General features: G+C 29.2%; 1 protein-coding gene across 1 annotated transcript; it reads left to right on the forward strand.

The window, feature by feature from the left end:
* Positions 1-3,387: 3,387 nt before the first annotated feature.
* LOC119675175 (ATP-binding cassette sub-family D member-like) lies at positions 3,388-10,623 on the forward strand. Its single transcript, XM_038086364.1, has 3 exons — positions 3,388-3,483; positions 7,329-7,910; positions 10,521-10,623. Exons 2-3 carry the CDS (start codon positions 7,336-7,338, stop codon positions 10,621-10,623), a joined length of 678 nt encoding a protein of 225 aa, XP_037942292.1. The 5' UTR covers positions 3,388-3,483; positions 7,329-7,335.
* Positions 10,624-14,009: the final 3,386 nt, after the last annotated feature.

Here is a 14,009-nt window from a genome sequence, read left to right on the forward strand (position 1 = left end):
ATTCGCCATTTTCCTTCCTGACAAGATAAGGCATAGTTAGGTGCTTGGATAGTAGTTTTCTAAGCCTAGCTACCTCAACCGTCTTTTCTATACCGGCGCAAAAATCCCTCCTGGAAGGATGTTTCTTTCTTCTTTTCGCATTACGAATGGCTTTCTTGTATTGCTTATGTATATCTCTGTACTCCTCCCAGATAACTTCACATTCCGCCAGCTGAGCCAGCTTGAAGATTTCGCGAACATAGCGTCTTTTTGATCCCAATTCCTTATTCCACCATGGTGGTTAAGATGGCGGGCACGAGATGTGGTAAGCTGTTGTTAGAGCTCTGGTAAGCTGGTCAACTCAGGTGAGGCAATTTTACTAGGTTGGGTATCCTCTGGTTTTACCACTCAAGGTATGAGAACTTTCGCTTTGGGTAAAGACGGGATGTTTTTCCTGCACACTACTTCCAAAAATGCGCGAACCCATAGGCCTTTGAGCGTTTTAACTGCCTCCCTTAACCAGTTCAGCGTCGAGTCATCTTTACATTTCAATAGCTTTACACCGTTGAATCAGCCGGCACAGCCAAATGATAGCATTGGAGCGTCTGGTTCTGCGCTCATTTTGCGAACATAGCATCTAAAAGCTTCATTTCTACTATTTTCCACCTAGTCTCTATCATTTGTCCATGTATATCATTGCGGTCGATAAGTGCCACAATCAAGCGTCGCTTAGTCACTATCTCCGCCATTGTTAATTTAGATGTGGACGATTCCTTCCACCTTTTAACACCACCTTTTATCCGCGTAAAAGGCTCGACCTTCCTCTACCTCCTCTTTTGCTCAGACTAGCCTGTCCTTATCTTCCTTCGACAGATCATTCAGGTATCCGAGGATAGCGCAAAGTTTTATCGTAGCTTTGTATCTGGATTTGGCTCTTAACCCCTCTTTATTTAGTTCAGCCCTTGACCAACGAACGGCCTTAGCGGCTTCCCCCGGAGAACGAAAAAGAGCTTCCTCCTCAATTGTGTTTACGCTAGCAAAACTCTCGTGCTCTGAGTCTACGCTTATCAAAAGCGCTGTTAATAACAGTCAAAATAAACAGAGAAATGAAAAATGTACTTTTAAAAATTTAATAGGAACTACTGTTATATTTTTATGTTATTACTTTTGTAGTTACATATTAAAGATTTTATTCATGAAAAGTATATTTTATTAATAAAATTAGGGAAAGAGGTTAAAAAAAAATTACGATTTAGTGAACATTTCGATTATGCGAACTTGCTCTGTCTATATTTAATACTCTGTATATATTTAATATTGTTTATATTGTACTAATAAAGATTAGCAGAAACTTTAAACATAAAATCATAATACAAGACAGAAATATTATTGGAATAAAATTCTATTTATTGTATTAGCTTTTAAGTTATTATTTTTTTAATTATGTTAGCTTTTTTATTTGAGTAATGTATTTATTAAACATTTTAAAAAAATAATATTTCTTTATTTTGTTCTAACTGTTATACCTACTGTAGTTATTTCAGTAAGTTTCTAACAGTTTTTATAACAAAAAATTTATTTCTGATATTCGACACAGGATTGCTCCTAAGGAAGTCAATGTTTATATACAAATATCGAATTAAGGTTTATGTATTCGCTTTAGAATGAGGTATAGTACAAACAAATGTAAGCTTTTCTGCAAAAGTTATTAACAGTTTAAAAGTCTCACGTTTTTAAATTAAATTTTATTTTCCATTATTGTACGAAAATGGTTCATATTATTTCGTCTTTTTAATTAAGATATTTAAATTATAATACAATAATATATTAAAACCAGCATGTTTAATAAAAATAGACTTTTCTTACGAACTGTTTAGTATAACTGCAACTGTAATTTATTTTTGCAGTACCACTTAAATGAGCTAAAAAAATTTGTAACGAATACAAAATTGCATGAAAGTTTTTAAATAATTTTTCTAATAATTTAAGTTTTTAAATTATAATATACATAATTTGTTACTTTTTCTTAGAAAAAATTGCATCTTGTTTTTATAATAATACTGTAAAAATTATTAAAAAGTTATTTTTTAATTAAATATGATTTTTCACATTTCTAATAAAATAGTTATTTTGTGAATAAAAATTAAACGTCTATAGGTACATGTAGTTATTTAAACAAAAAAAAAACACAACGTTTCTTAATATTTTTATTAAACTTCAAACTTTTATTAAATTAAAAATTACTTTAGTCAAGAAATAAAATTTAGTCTTTATGAATTTATGTTTAACTTTAACTTTGCAAACTTATCAAACTTCTCAAAAACTCCTATATTTTACTTTTTCTCTTCTTCTTATCTTGCTTTCTTTACTTTTATTGCACTGCCTTATCTCCCCTATCACACTACTTTACCTACATACATATAAACGTTTTCTATAGTTATGCGCCTTTCAAAACATGTTTTTAAGGACGTGTGAGAGTTAGGCTAAATTGATGCTAAACCAAATGGAAAATTTATTTGGGAGTTTTTGCACTGCACACATTTAGCCATTTATCAACACGTATCGACACATCACTACATTATCGGCACAACTTAGAGTCTCCCTCATTTAGAACACAACTTAGCCTAAATCGCACACTCCTAAGTAGGCGATTAATTATTTTATTAATTTCATTTTAATGATTTTATTCTATATTTGATATAAAATTGCTTCATTTCTAAAATGAAATATTTGAAATACTGCTAAAAAATGGTATCTGTAGTTTAATAGTTACTAGGGGATTTTTTGCACTGCACACATTTAGCCATTTATCAACACGTATCGATACATCACTATATTATCGGCACAACTTAGAATTTCCCTCATTTAGAACACAACTTAGGACGTGTGCGAGTTAGGCTAAGTTGACGCTAAACCAAATGGGAGAATTTTTGGGATTTCTTGCACTGCACACATTTAGCCATTTATCTACACGTATCGACACATCACTACATTATCGGCACAACTTAGTATTTCCCTCATTTAGAACGCAACTTTTTCGTTTTTGATTTTGTGTGCAAATTTAATCATTTACAGATAGAGGCTAATGAGACATTACAGATTATTCAAGTTTTTTACCTAATTGTTCTTTTTTCAGCATGTATTTTAATGAATTTATTTTAATTATTTTGCTAATTAAAAAGTTTTAGCAATTATATTAATTATGTTTTATTATATTATATTAATTTTATATATTATTATATTATATTATATTGAAATATATTCAATTTTTAATGCGAGATGGATATTAGTACTAAGCCTGACACTAAAACAGTTTTCTTTATAATTTTAATATTTTTGGGTTCAAGCATGAATGTGCGGTACGCTGGTATATGTAAACTAGTTTGTTTTGTCAACCATTAAAACAGATGATAAATGGTATTTGCGTTTGTAAATAAGAAATGGAAAAAAACAATATCTGTTAAATTTATTTCGCAAGTTGCGACAGGTTTTTGTTTAAACCAAGTGAGTTCAAAGTATTTCTTAATTGGTGTGACATGACCCGTGCTGTGTTATTCAAAGCTTTATTTTGTGTTTATAAAATTTTATCTCTATGAATGATAACTTTATTAAAACATTATTGTTTAAAAGTCACTTTAAAATGTCTTGCTAATTACGGAACCAAGGAAGTCGTATCCTATTAAAAACAAATCAATTTTTAAAATTATATTTCATTTAATTTGTATCAAGAAAATATAGGTAATTTAATATATATAAATAATGTTACTAATAATTTTTGAAATATATATGTATGCAAATATATATATATATATATAAATATATAATGTATGTACGTATGTATGGAGATAAGTATTCACATCAAACCCTAATTTTCAAACAGAATAAAGTATAAATCAGTCGAGTGTACTAAACTATAATTTTTGTGTCGTTCTAGTTGATATCAAATTGTAGTTATTTTAGTCTAATAAGACATTAAAGTCCAATTTCTATTTGTCTCAATATTTTTGAATTGTTAGACAGAATCATGTCAGTGTTAATATGTTTTATATGTTTTTGTTTTATTAAAAATTATTTCAACATTAAATCATTAACTTTTTATTCAATCATAAACTTAAAAATTATTATTACTATTATGAGATCAAGGTGCACACGGAACTATATAAACAAAGAAGTGAAGTTGCTATTATGAATAGTTTCATATTACAAGTACATCGTTAAATATAAGTTAGGTCAGTGTTTATCATTGCTTAACCCGCAATCCACTGCATTTCATATGATTTAAATCCAATTGTACGTAACATAAACAAATCAAAAAAAAAATATATATCATTAATCGCATTGAGTTATAGTAAAACAACCAACTGATTTAATTCAGAATTTCGTCTCTTAAATAGGATAAAATTTTGTTTTAGCAAATAATATTACAAAATTATTGAAATACTGACCAAATTCAAATATTCCATACATTTTTAACATATTTTCATTTATTTAAAAATATTTGAATATAAGAACCCCGAGATCCTTAAACATAAAACATATGTACTTAACCATTCAAATTAACGATTATTGGCACAAGTGATTTGATATCATTTTGGATATGGGATTGTTTACAATCTCATATCCAAAATATGATATGCTTTGTCGCTCACAATAATGTTAGGTAACTTTATAAGGATTATCCAATTTCTAAGGTTATTATTTAATCTAATCTAATGTTATTATCGACTAGAATTAGATTTGAGAAATTTTACATTCTGAATAAAAACGTATAACAACGCCGACTGATTAGAAATCTAGTTGTCGATTTGAGTTTAAAATAAATTATTTTATAGTTGAGCTGATTACATGATTTAACATTAATAAGTTCTGTGTTGCTCTTTGGAGTTTACTCACAGCGTGTTAATACGGATATTACTTTTTGATGTTATAATCAAATTGCAATTAATTTTATTCGCAACTGGAAGATATAATTAGCGCTATTAGAAGGTTAGTAATATTATACACATGTGAACAGGAAAATAGATTAAATTTTTGTTTAAAATGTAACGGATCTTTTGAAATAATAATTTTCGCAGGAAAAATCATTTAATAAAAATGCTGTAAATAAATTGGTATTTAATGTGGACATTGAAAGAGATGCATTTTGTATAAAATTTTAAAAACAATTTTAGAGTGGTACTGTAAAAGAAAGACAGATGCGGTCGCGGGCCAATACAGATCACTCTATTGATTGGAGGGTCGCAGAAACAACTACATACGTTCATAGTTGTTTTCGACAAAAATAAAAATACGGTTATAATGTTGAATTTAGTATTATTAATTTATGAAATTAAGCTCATTTATTTGGTATACCATAAAAATAAAATAATGTGGTTTTAACAGTGCATCAAAAGAAAATTTGCGTAATTGTAGTAGATTAAAAACATGTCGTGGGCCGTGTTTTGGACAGCCCTGGTATAAGAGATCAGGCTTCGAAGCGGAAGTAAATCAAAAATCCATCTAAACCGATATCGTGGGCAGAACTATACTCGTATCGTCCTGCTTCAAAGTAATAAAATATTAATTGAGTAAAAATATAAAAATTAATTTAATTTCAAAAAAATTACTTTTATAAAACCGTAAAAGTATTACCAACAAGAAACACACAATCTTATTAGGATGTTCATTTAAAAAAAAACCCAATTTCTAAGAAGAGCGTAATAAATTAATTTCCATAGTTATGGCTGATCCTATAGTAAATTTCTTAAAATCGTCTTAAATAATATTAGTTGAAGTTAGACATACTGTAAAGAAGTCAGCCTGTTTCTTTGCATTGACAAACAAATGTAAGAGAAAAAAATTGAATTAGCTCGCAAAAGTGGCAAAATATTCATTAAAGCCGCGAGACAAAAATAAATTTTTTTCATAACAAAAAGGTGCCAAATATTCATGTAAAATATACAAAACAAGGTACTGTAGTTGAAATTCCAGTGGATGAATTTTACATATGGTACCCAATAATAATTTGTGAACATTTTGATTCAATGTAAAATATACATATACTGTTAAATACTTATAACAGGTACAAAAACAGTAAAGTTAGCAAATTATATGTTTATTTGAAAGAAAAATTTGCGAGATTTAGTCAGATTTTATGGACACAGTATGTCGACAAATCTTGAAAATGGAGCTTTCATTCATACAATTTTTTTCACTTCTTGAACCAAAATTAAAGCACTTTGAATAGAATTACTAATGTGGTTATTTATTTGAAAAAGAAAACACAAAACCACTCTATATATTATCTATATTCTATATTATCTATATTATATCTATATTATTTCTAGACTGCCACTTTTCTATGTAGTATTTTCTTCAATCCCTACGACACGACCAAGTTAATGAAACAGTTTACTACGCTAAAATGATTCGTTTTTAGCGATTCGATTATATTCGATTTATAATAGACGAAAGATGTTTTGAAGAATTTTTTCTCAAACACTTCCAGAACTGGTTCTTCATTATATGTTGACCTTCACGAATATAAGAGACGTAACATACAGAGTGTACATTATGTGGCTGGTGAAAAATATCTGCAGTTCAAAGCTATTAAGGTCATAGTAACACCTATTGATAATGGCAAATCTTCATCAGTACATCAAATTGTCATTTTGGTGTATAAAATATTCTTGACTATGTCGAAAGTCTAAGTTTTATTGTAATTTACCTAAATTTACTTCGTCATATCCGTCATTCACTTTTTATCTTATTTCTGCTTAATTTCTTTCGAACAGAAAATAATTGTTGATATTCTAGTCGTTAAGACTACAGAATAAAAGCAGAGATTAAGCTACTTCTGAATAGGTTCTAGTAATTTCCCTTAGATCATCTTTGGCTATTCCATTGCATCTTAATTTTAACGATGTGTTTTTGACAGGCAATGAGGGCTTCCATTAGTTAAATGAAGCCATATTCTCTATAAACGATCAAGACAATCAAGATGTCAAGCAATCAACCATATCTTTATATCATATTTGTACTTTATAGTTTATTGTAATTGTCAGATTGGGAATTTATTCTAAAGCATTACTGCTGTCGCATTGGTAGCAGATTTTAAGTGGCAACAACTTACGCACAATTGAAATTTGAAATTCATCGGGAGAAGTCTTTATAGATAAAGATACCGTTGTGATAATGCTACGTGGTCTATATTTATTTCTTGTCAAAAATATTAGTTATATTTTTGTAGAATATACATTATATAATTATTATAACGATATTCAAACTTATTAGTTTTTATTGAATTTATATTCTAATTTAAAAAAATATGTGTATTTATTAATTAAATTTTATCTTTTTTTATATTTTAGTTTCGAAATGGCAGTTTTTTCAAAATTTTTGGACCGCATTATTACTAAAAATGATAATGCGGTTCTTATGAAAATAGCCTTTAGTCAAGCAGTTGTGGGATTGGCAATATGTGCTTACGCGGTGAAATTAACCAATCCATTATTTGTGAGCGATTCGAAATCTGATGCGTCCACAACTAAAGAACTCATAAACAATATAAACGATGAAGAATTTAAATTAGCTGAAGCAGAAAAATTAATAATAGAAAAAGAACTGAAGAAATCGAAAAGAAAGCATAACACAGAACCAAGCCTCAATAAAGAATTCACACAGCAGTTGGCAAAACTTATACGAATAATGGTGCCAAGATTATTTTGTTACGAAACTGGCTTACTTACTGTGCACACATTTTGTTTAATATCGCGTACATTTTTAAGTATTTTTGTTGCATCTTTAGAGGGAGAAATTGTAAAGTTTATTGTACGAAAAGACATAAAACAATTTGCCATTGTACTGGTTAAATGGTTTGGTATTGCCATACCTGCTACATTTATAAATTCGATGATACGATTTTTGGAAAGCAAGTTGGCGCTCTCCTTCAGGTAAGGTTTCTTGTACTTATATCCCACATAATCTTAAGTTTATACTGTTTGTGTTGCATTGAGCGATCACCGGTTATGGTTATAGTTTTTCTCTATTTTTACGTTTTATGAAATCACATTTTGTGAGCATTTTAAGAGATGTGTTGAATCGGATGGGGTTAATTTTAAATAAACACAGATAAAAAGGCCAAAAAGTAAAATGTTGGAAAAGTTTTTTTGACATTAGCGTTACTCGATATGGAATTAACTGTATAATTTAATTTAATTTACAATTGCAATGCTAATTGCTTTTTAAAGATTCTGAAGTGACACCCTTCTACATACAATCTCATAGCCCCAACATTTCTTGTGAGGTCGTACTGCATTAGCTAATGGTACAAAACTTCAGTTTCTAGATACAACGGCAAAACATCGTTATAGTGATATTTTCATGTATTTTTCTATGGCACTTTATATATAGGATTCTATATGTGCATTGACATAGGGCTTAATGTTGCGGTCTGAGAATATCTTTAATGTAGGCAGCATGAAAGAAAAAAAACAGCTCTTAGAGCAATTGTCATTTTTATCTTGAAGGTATCAGACGAAAGCCTACTGCAACTTTGTTGCTATGCAACTGTTTGTATTTAGCCTTATTGATGACAGATTCTTTGTAATTGGTGTCCATGTAAACATGATACGTTACAAGTAATCGACACTAACGTGAGTACTAGTTATTGGTGACATATAAATGGCATTTTTGATTTTGTATGAATATTAAAAGCATGCAACATGGACAGACAATAGGTTGAAATCCGCAGGACTGTATTTTAACAAGATTGTCTATTGTACCAGTGCAGCAAGTTCCGTACTGGAGCTGCATGGGCCGCAATAGAATATCCTATTGATCTGTATATATCCACCAGGATTTCTTTCTTCTTTCTTTAATTGCAGGAAAGCAATTTCATCTGTAGCACCCTTTGGCCGATTCTTACGTATAAGGGTTAAGAAAGTGAAGTTAGGTAAAAGTTTAATGTCTTGCAGTCCAGTTAATGCAATATTCGTGTTCCGCGAATTTTATGGTATCTGGTCGGAGCATAGTATAGCCCAACATGTACTAAACATCACTAAAGTAAAACTTCCATCTTTACACATTACATCCTAGTCTCATGCCAATCTGTTCTACATAATACATGTTGAGCAAAAAATGAATTTTAAGCGCTATATAGTATATTATTTCGTCCAGGTTCTTAAATTCACCTACCGTTAGTTGATGTACATTTTGACTGTTTGACCCATCGAACTACACTGTCGATGGGTAAACACAATTTACTTCGGTTGTACCCTGTCAATTTAAGTGGAGCAACTGGGTCTATGTTTAGAAACCACTCGTACGCCCAAACGACAAAGTGTCCTCTACTAAAATATGGGTTAGTAATTTTGATAGTGCTAAAACAGTTTATGTAGGTTTGTAGTTAGATCACCTATCTTCCGTTTATATTACTTCTTTAATATACATCTGAATTCCGGCTGACTATTTCTTAAAAATCGTTGAAGATTTTGCGGGTTTTTTTTTAAACGGTTCAATTGGTTCTGGGTTTCTATAAGATCTATAAAATCACAATCACACTTAGTCTTTGTATAGTCTTTCCTTATTCATTCTTCAAAAGGGTGCAGAAGGTTTTGTGGTTTTTTCGTAGGATGTTTATTAAAAAATTATGATGGTTGTTTTCGATAAAAAGTAAATAAAACGTCACTTAATCTTTATGTTTCGGTTTACTAATTGTAAAAAAACCTTTCATAAGACTATAGCAATACCTATTGAAAGAAATATTCTCAAGCAAATAGATATGTTATAAAAAGTTATATCTTAATTTGTCGTTCTGAGAAAGTCAGACACGGAAAATGAGAGCGAATGAAATTAACACATTTTTATTTTATTTTCTAATAGAGGTTTTTTCGATTTTACTTGCTATGTTAATATTAGAACGAAATCATAAACTAGCTGTAGAATGATTGAATTAATTAATTAATTATATTTTATTTTTAATTGTTATATTTCAAAACTATTCTGTTCGTAGAGGCATTATTTTGTTGCATGATTTGTTCTTTCTTATGTATAGAACCTAGGAATCTAGGAACGTAATGCTGAGAAAGTCTTGCTAATGTTACTCCACTAGTCACACGGGCGAGACCAATATTTTGTGAATATAAGTTGTAATTTAACGTCAAATTTTCCAGACGAAAGTGACTATTATATTTTAATAAAAACTTATATTTCATAAAGAGGTTTTTTCGAACAGTAGTGAACTACAACAACAAAAATTTTATTTTCTTTTTAAAAATTTACTGAAGTTTTTTATATATTTCTCAAAACAAAATGGTTTTTATTACAACTCCAATTTTAATAATTTTTTACATATTATATTGCAAATGTAAATACATAGTAATATTCATTTATTATTAGTTATTCTAATATCGGTATTAGTTTCTTATGAAAACTAATTGACGAAATTAAACCAAACTCAAGATCGTGTGCAAAATAAGCAGTAGCGCAAACGTTTAACTTTTATGTATACCATATCTCAAAATAAAGTTTTTGTTAATATTATTATTTATTATTATTTGCAGAACGCGACTAGTTAAACATTCCTATCAATTATATTTTAAAAATCAAAATTATTATCGGGTATCTAACTTGGATGGACGTGTTGAAAATGCTGATCACAGGTAATTCATATAAATTAAATAGAGAATGTAGATATTCTCAATAACATATTTTTCTTTTTTGCGATTGCAAATTTTAACACAATAAACTAGTCTTAAATTTATTTAGAGTTTTAATTAATGCTAAATGAAATATTTAATGTACATATTAATTTTATTTATTTAAAAGAACTGATGAAAGTTTATACACTATAATTCTATATCAATGATATATCAATGTGCAAAAACAATTACATTACAAATGCAATTACTATTACCGGGTATTGGAAAGTGCAGTTTTAATATTTGATTACAATTGGAAATTAATTAATCAAGTTGATTAGTAATTACACATAAATGAATTTGTGGAATTTAGATTTATAATTATATTTGTGATGTAGTTGAATGATAATAATTGCTCATTACAGGTAATTTTCAAGATTATTTCAGTTAGTAGCAGCAGCAAAAGAACTTTTGAGCAAATATAAATTTCAAAACTTGTCTTTGCATTTAGTTGGCTTTCTGACTTACAGTCACTTGTTGGATTGATTGTTGTTTCTTTTTGCTTTTTGTGTGTAGAAATCTTTTATTAGCACATGAGATATTGATTATTTTCGATTACTTTCCTAATGTAATCTATTAACGTAATAATGCATTACAATTCCTTTCAAAAGTATTGGACATTTTTATTCCCAATTACATCTACGTGAAATTGGTAATGACGGAAATATTTCACTATTATAAAAGTGCCTGCTATTCCTCTTTTTAAGTTTTTTTTCTATTTCTATAGTTATTTAATTTTCTATTAATACTCGTGCTGAAAAATAGAGCTTACAAGTAGAATCTTGAATAAATTACACCAACAATTCGCAACAAATACACAGAACACTTTTCAGTAGTAAAAGAGCCTGACTATTTTATTTAAAAGAAAGTAATTAAAATTCGGTATATTGATATTCACAAATATAATAATTTTTATAATTAAGGAATGACAATATGGAATTCTATTTAAAATGCTCTTGATTAGTTATAAGTTCAATAAGAATATTAATCTAAGCACTTCGTGAACATCACTGTTCCATATATTTGAAAATGAATTGGTTGATGTGTATTATTATTATTTGAATAGAGTTAACTGCGTTTATATCCTAAATAAATGTGATGGATTTAAGTTTCTTGATGCTTAGGGGATACTGAAGAAACTTTTCCTCTCATTCCAATTAAAACACTTGATTGCACTTAGCTTAATAAAAGAGGATACGATATGCATATAGGATGAACTCTTTTACTGTCAGGATCGACATCTGCAGATGATAACAATGCCTGCTTATCATACGTTTGCAGGTATGTTAAGAAAATAACTTTATGAACAAATATTCCTGCTTATCTTCTATCATTTCCATTATCTTTATCAAGACTTGTCATCTTAAATATTTGCTGAATACTTCGATAAAGATAAACTTCTAAAAAATTCCAAAATAAATAAAAAATTTCATTTTTATGAAATACATTAAAGAATATAAAATATTGTTTGCTTTCCCCAACTATTTTAGAAAATTTTAAGAATTATGATTAACTTTGCAAATGAAAAATATTCAATAGAAGTTTTTGATCTAAAATGCTACCACTTATCTTGTATCTTGAAATGGACGCATCTATAATGCATGACCAGACAAAATGGTTTAGTTATGTTCTAAAGATATAAAATTGCAAAAATGGAACACAGCTAAAATAATTTTTGTTATAAGAAATAAAAGTGGCCCCCTCGTATATAAAAAAGCCATTCATTTTTGACAACAGACACTGTTGGATCGGTGCATTTACGAGAAATGTTGCTCGCATTTATTAAAAAACGGTTGCGTTTCGTTAGGATTCATTTAGATCTAAGTTGTTGTCTGAACTATTTTCCAGTTAAGCCTGCGAAATTTTATTTTTATAGTTTATTTTAATGAATGTATGTATTCGATAAACTTGTTCAAAATTACCATTGCTGTTACTTTGGTTTTCCATTTGTTTTATCATTAATTAGTAATTACTATTAATATGATTTACTGTCATTGAAATCTACCCATCTAAAACTCTTGTCACAACAAATTTCAATGTTTTCAAGCTGTTATACAAGAAGCATGTAAGCTTCTTCACAGTTTCTAATTTCTTCTGACAAGAATTCTTCAAGCCAAAATCAGCAATTTTGTCTCACATTCCGCTTTCATTTCGTTTTTCTTACTGGTTTTTGGTGTACGGAAACACAAGATTAGTAAAAAATAAAAAACAAAAAATAAGCAATTAGCAAATACGGTAATATACATAATATATAAACAATCTTGAAAGTAAAGGCAATTAAACCGCATAAATCTGAAAAAGTGTTTTTGAAACATAATGTGAATTGATTATTGAATATTATGGCAAAATCCATCCATTTGTCCATTTGTTGAGAATATTGAGACCATTTTGCAGAATATCCCTAAGAGTAGCATAGCATATTTTTCGGCAACTATAACTACAATATCATCCGCATAAATAATATTTATTATCAGTCCATTCATCATTATGTTCCGGAGGAAAGGGGAGAGTACCCCCTTGTGCTGTTTTTTTTTTTTATTATTTGAAACACAATATGTACAATAATATAAATACATGTTTCATTTGACTACGACTAGTTCATACAAGAACTATCAAGCAGTTTTGTTACATTTCAGTATACTTATTAGAATTGTGAAGTTGTCAAAGACTTAGTGTTAATAGTAGTAATATAAATTATTATTAGACTACTAATTCTGGAGTAGATCTGAGGGCTTTGTTCGTTTAAGTCTCTTCAGCAATCCAGATGTATTAGACAGATGGCTGACTGTCTCGTTTCGATGCTGTTGTGATCGTTTTTGGTGCTTTACCGCGAACTTTTGGACTACTGCAGCCACAGATTCGATCTTCAAGTCCCGATGGAGGTCAGTATTCCTAATAAACCATGGAGCGTTGACTAAGTTTCTTAAAACTTTGTTTTGAAAGTTTTGAATGATTTGAATAGTGGATTTTGGTGCACATCCCCATAACTGGATTCCATACGTCCACACCGGAGCTAAGACTTGCTTGTATATCATTAATTTATTGTTTAGAAAGACGGGTGATTTGTTCCCAAGAAGCCAATATAAATTTTTGTATTTGGATTCTAATTCAACTCGTTTTTTCTTTATATGTTCTTTCCATTTCAACTTAGCATCTAAGTTCATGCCAAGGTATTTAGCTGTGTTTGAGTATGGTATTTGAGCACTGCACATATTTATCGGCAAATATTCAATTTTTTTGTTTGTGAAGTTTACATGGACGGATTTCGTTTGGTTGAGCTCAATTTTCCATTTTTTAGTCCAACTAATAATTTGATCAATGGAACGCTGCGTTGCTTCTGTTGATTCGTTT

The sequence above is a fragment of the Teleopsis dalmanni genome, chromosome 2 (assembly GCF_002237135.1).
Source record: "Teleopsis dalmanni isolate 2A chromosome 2, ASM223713v2, whole genome shotgun sequence".
Classification (NCBI taxonomy): domain Eukaryota; kingdom Metazoa; phylum Arthropoda; class Insecta; order Diptera; family Diopsidae; genus Teleopsis; species Teleopsis dalmanni.

Coding starts and splice junctions, on each gene's coding strand:
- LOC119675175 (XM_038086364.1), top strand. CDS start 7,336: ATGGCAGTTTTTTCAAAATTTTTGGACCGCATTATTACTAAAAATGAT. Junction 7,911..10,520: donor AAGTTGGCGCTCTCCTTCAG/GTAAGGTTTCTT, acceptor TATTATTTGCAG/AACGCGACTAGTTAAACATT.